The following is a 5264-nucleotide window of genomic DNA, read 5'->3' on the forward strand; positions in this document are numbered from 1 at the left end:
ATCATCCAGAATCAGTTGCACGTCGGTCGGTGCGGCGTGTCTGCTCCGTTAACATCCGGGTCACTGCGGCGTGTCTGTTCCGTTAACATCCGGTTCACACCGGAAGAGACCCTCATACGTCCACGTAAAAAATATATTAAAATATGAAATATGGTATCAATATCATTATTATGATTGATAAGTATAAACGTGTTTTTATGTCGCAACCACATTTATATTTTATTTTATGACGACAAATGTTCGCTGTTTGTTCGCTACAGTCGAGAGGCTGAAGTTAGTTTCCGATTCGTCTTTCTATTGTCATATTAGAAGGATTCTTATCAGACTGTAACTGCTGTTAACTCAACACAAAGGTGAATATATGTATACAAGCAAATAACGGGATAAATAAATAAAATAATAACAGTAAACATGGCATAAATAAATAGAAAGTAATTTACGGTAAAACATGAATTGAGAACAAAGTCTCACAGTTTCATAGCTTTTTTTAATTGTTATTGTCTCAATACAAAGCTCCATCTCTTAACTACATTTTTTGTTTTACTTAAACAAATTTACATTCATACAAACTTTGTGTAAATCATAATGAGATCGCTAAGAAAATATAAAATACATATTCAGTATGGTCGAATATGAAGCTGTCTTCATGCCGGTAGAGGCGGCCCGTAGTCCCCGGATGTCCCTCCTCCTCCCGCCACTAGGTCCATATGACGTCAGCAGGCTCCGCCCTGCTGCTTCCTCTTTTACTGCGGCGGTGAGCGAGAGACACCATGAAGGCGTCCGGCACAGTACGTAAACCTCTTTATTTACCCGAATCTGCCGCCGACACACGGACCAAACGGCCCGATGTCGCTTTGTAACGTCGCGTTAGTCTCTTAAACGTTTTAACTGGCACCACAAGTGCAGTTTAAAAGTGGTATTTCGAGTGTTTTCTTCCGCCCCGATGAGTCTCGCGGCTCCAACATGGCGGCCGCCGCACCACGTGGACGCGTGAGGATCTTTGAAGCGCCGTCGGTCTCTGAGGCCAGGAGCAGCTCTTTAGGAGCTCAACCGTAGAAGGTTTCCGTAGATCCGGTCTTACGGGGTTTTAACGCGATGTGACGAGCTGATGCGTTACCGGCGGCTCTACGCCGAGTGTGTGTGTGTGTGTGTGTGTGTGTGTGTGTGTGTGTGTGTGTCCCGTACATATGCGTTTATATACGTGTGTGTACATATTAATTACGACCCATTTGAGTGACGTGTTCAGTCATTTTAGCATTTGTTTTTGTATTAATTGTAACTGAATATTTAGTTGTAACTGTAGTGCTCCATGATATCTGCTCTAAATAGTAAAGTTATTAACATAAATGCGCTTTGCTATCACACAACACCATAAATCAGTTTTATAAATGCATCTTACCAGTGAATACTAATTATTTGACATAAATCATGGCATTTCTTCTTCAACCAGTGATGCGGTGCAGTCACGTGGTTGAGATTTGACAATAAATCAACATAACGCGCAAAAACAAAAAAAAGATAATTATGTCAAAGGGCTGAATGACCTGAGGAAGATGCGTTTGCCCTGTAACATGTATAAGTTAAGCATAAGCTGCGTACAGCAACACTTGTGTGTTAAATCACACGTTTCTCTACGGAGACGCTGCTGTCTAAACTTTGAAATGAAAGTCAAAGAGTATGAATCCAACTAAACCATTTCACGCCCAGGAATATGTATTTAACACGATCAGGGTTCTTACTCATGGAGAACCTGGAAGAGTCATGGAGTTTTTAAATGGTTATTTCCAGGTCTGGAAAAGTCTGTGAAAAAAAATAAAATCCCAAATGTTTAAAGTCATGTAAATGTGTTATATTCATGACGTTCATTTACGCTGAGTTTGAAATAATGAATATGCTTTTAAAAGAGACTCAGAATATAATCAGGCATACATACAGGCATCTATATAAATGTTTATTCTTTTAATCAAACTATTGTCTCATTCATTTGAGTCATTTAAGGTTTACTGTATGCTTTGTATTCTCATTGTTAGTTTAAATACTACATTTACTCACTTTTTACTGTTTACACCCAGACTTCACTAAATGTTTGTCATAGAGATTTGGTTTAAAGTCCTGAAATACATTGTTTAAAATGTGTAAAACATTGTTTAAAATGTGTCTGAACCTGCAGGGTTCAGACATGCCTCGTCTCTGCGCCCAAACCCAAGGCCTCGCCGGTCGGTGGCGAGCTCTTTTCTGGAGTGCAAACAGGATCAGACCCTTGTCGCCTTTCTGCCGCTGACGTGCCGCAGAAAGTGAAACCAGGGGTCAACACGCCGTCTTTGAACGCCTCGTCAAACTTCTAACTAGAACTCGCCTGTTCAGGGGGAAGTCTGTCTGGAGGCTGGTTGGTGTTCCTTAGAGGATGTTTAATGAGTCATGTGATCTGCTCTTCCTCCTCGCAGCTTCGGGAGTACAAAGTCGTGGGGCGTTTGCTGCCCTCTGCTAAGAACCCGGCCCCGCCCCTGTACCGCATGAGGATCTTCGCCCCGAACCACGTGGTGGCAAAGTCCCGCTTCTGGTACTTCGTGTCCCAGCTGAGGAAGATGAAGAAGGCCTCCGGAGAGACGGTCTACTGCGGCCTGGTAGGCGCCGCCCTCTTTTGTTCCACGCGTAAAGTCGTGAGCTTCTGAAAAATCCGTTTTCATATATTAATAAATATTAAGGAGCTCTGCACCCAAACCCAAGGCCTCGCCTGGCGGTGGCGAGCTCTTTTCTGGAGTGCAAACAGGATCAGACCCTTGTCGCCTTTCTGCCGCTGACGTGCCGCGGAAAGTGAAACCAGGGGTCAACACGCCGTCTTTGAACGCCTCGTCTCAGACTTCTAACTAGACTCCACAGGTGGAAGTCTGGAGGCTCGTTGGTGTTTGTGTGTAATGTCTCGGCGCTCTGCTTCATTAGAGGTGAACTGTTTTCTCGTGGTGCGTTCAGGTTCACGAGAAGACGCCTCTGAAGGTGAAGAACTTCGGGATCTGGCTGCGTTACGACTCTCGTAGTGGAACTCACAACATGTACCGAGAGTACCGAGACCTGACCACGTCTGGAGCCGTCACCCAGTGCTGTGAGTCTCACACACACACACACACACAGCTGAGGGTTCTGTGTGCTGACCCGTCTCTCCTGTCCGTCAGACCGTGATATGGGAGCTCGCCATCGCGCTCGGGCTCACTCCATCCAGATCATGAAGGTCCAAATCATCGCTGCCAACAAGTGTCGCAGACCTGCCATCAAGCAGTTCCACGTGAGTCTTCCTCCTCCTCCTCTTCCTCTAAGGCGCCGGGTCTCTCTGGAGCGACTCCCCGTGAGTCCGCTCCACTTTAAAACCCGACAGAACAAAAGCCAGCTTCCTCTTCCAGGTTTCCAGCTTCAGTCTTCAAACCTGGCGGTTCTGAAACTGGCGACAGATTTAATGTTGATGTGTTGGACTGCTGAACGCTTCTTCTTCTGTGGTTCTGAACGCTTCTACTGTGGTTCTGAACGCTTCTTCTGTGGTTCTGAACGCTTCTTCTACTGTGGTTCTGAACTCTTCTTCTACTGTGGTTCTGAACTCTTCTTCTTCTGTGGTTCTGAACGCTTCTTCTACTGTGGTTCTGAACGCTTCTTCTGTGGTTCTGAACTCTTCTTCTACTGTGGTTCTGAACGCTTCTTCTTCTGTGGTTCTCCTGCAGGACTCCAAGATCAAGTTCCCTCTTCCTCACCGGGTCCTTCGTCTCCAGCACAAACCTCGCTTCACCACCAAGAGGCCGAACACCTTCTTCTAAAGTTTTCACTTTGTGCAAGAAAAATAAAAAGAATCTTCACCATCAAAGCTGTCGACTATTTAATATCCAAGAAAGGAATAAAACCAGTATTTTATATAATAAAGGAATAAACCAGTATTTTATATATAATAAAGGAATACAAACGGTATTTTATATATAATAGTTAAGAAACCAGTATTTTATATTTAATTAAAGGAATGTAAACTTCAGTACAATATCAACAGAAAACTGACGGTAAAATAAATTTAAATGTAAACTAAGAAACCAGAATTACAGAAATGTTTAGATGGTTTGATTTAATTGTCTTTGTTAAAGTGAGTTAATTTATCTTTATTCTCTTAATGTCTTTCAGGAGGAAACGCGTGTTTCTTTCTTTACACCTGAACTTTCGTGACACAAAACCTCAGTCTAGAACATGAAGTGTCTCCAAATAAACAGTTTAAATGTTCTTCAGTCTGAATCTGACCTTCTAGTTGTTTCTATATGACGTGAGAGATCATGTGACCTGAAACCTCTATAGAGACTTAGTAAACCTGGTCTGGATCAACAGACTGAAGTCTGTAAAACCTGTGTTTCGTGGTCTTTTCTAAATGTAGCTGTGAAGCTGCTGTTGCTCCGTCTGTCCACATGGGGGCGGTGTTCTCCAACAAGAAGCTGAAGCAGCTGAAGAAGAAGACAGAGGCCGTTTCTCAATACCAAGTAAGTCCAGACTTGTGTACTTTTGGAGTTTGGACTTGTGAGTCCAGAGACTCCAGGACGCAGCACGTCTTTCTGCAGCTGACGTGATGACGTGACGTATATATATGTATATATACATATATATATGTATATATATATGTATATATACGTATATATATATGTATATATACATATATATGTATATATGTATATATACATATATATGTGTATATATATATATATACATATATATGTGTATATATATATGTATATATACATGTATATATGTGTATATATACATGTATATATGTGTATATGTATGTATATATGTGTATATGTATGTATATATGTGTATATGTATGTATATATGTGTATATGTATGTATATATGTGTATATGTATGTATATATGTGTATATGTATGTATATATGTGTGTATGTATGTATATGTATGTATATATGTATATATATATATATATATATATATGTGTATATGTATATATATATATGTGTATATATATATATGTGTATATATATATATACACATATATATACACATATATATATATACACATATATATATATATGTGTATATATATATACACATATATATACACATATATATACACATATATACATATATATATATACATATATATATACATATATATATGTATATATATGTATATATGTGTATATATATATGTATATATATGTGTATATATATATGTATATATGTGTATATATATGTGTATACACATATATATATGTATATATATATGTATATA

At 39.9% G+C, this 5264-nt stretch overlaps 1 protein-coding gene across 1 annotated transcript; it reads left to right on the forward strand.

Annotated features, from left to right (window-relative positions):
* Positions 1 to 683: 683 nt before the first annotated feature.
* On the forward strand, positions 684 to 3847 carry rpl18a (ribosomal protein L18a). Its single transcript, XM_079235794.1, has 5 exons — positions 684 to 788; positions 2445 to 2624; positions 2971 to 3100; positions 3171 to 3280; positions 3708 to 3847. The coding sequence occupies exons 1-5, from the start codon at positions 771 to 773 to the stop codon at positions 3798 to 3800; spliced, it is 531 nt and encodes a 176-aa protein (XP_079091920.1). The 5' UTR covers positions 684 to 770; the 3' UTR covers positions 3801 to 3847.
* The last annotated feature ends 1417 nt before the right edge of the window (positions 3848 to 5264 follow it).

Source organism: Taurulus bubalis, assembly GCF_910589615.1.
Source record: "Taurulus bubalis genome assembly, chromosome: 20".
In the NCBI taxonomy this organism is placed as follows: domain Eukaryota; kingdom Metazoa; phylum Chordata; class Actinopteri; order Perciformes; family Cottidae; genus Taurulus; species Taurulus bubalis.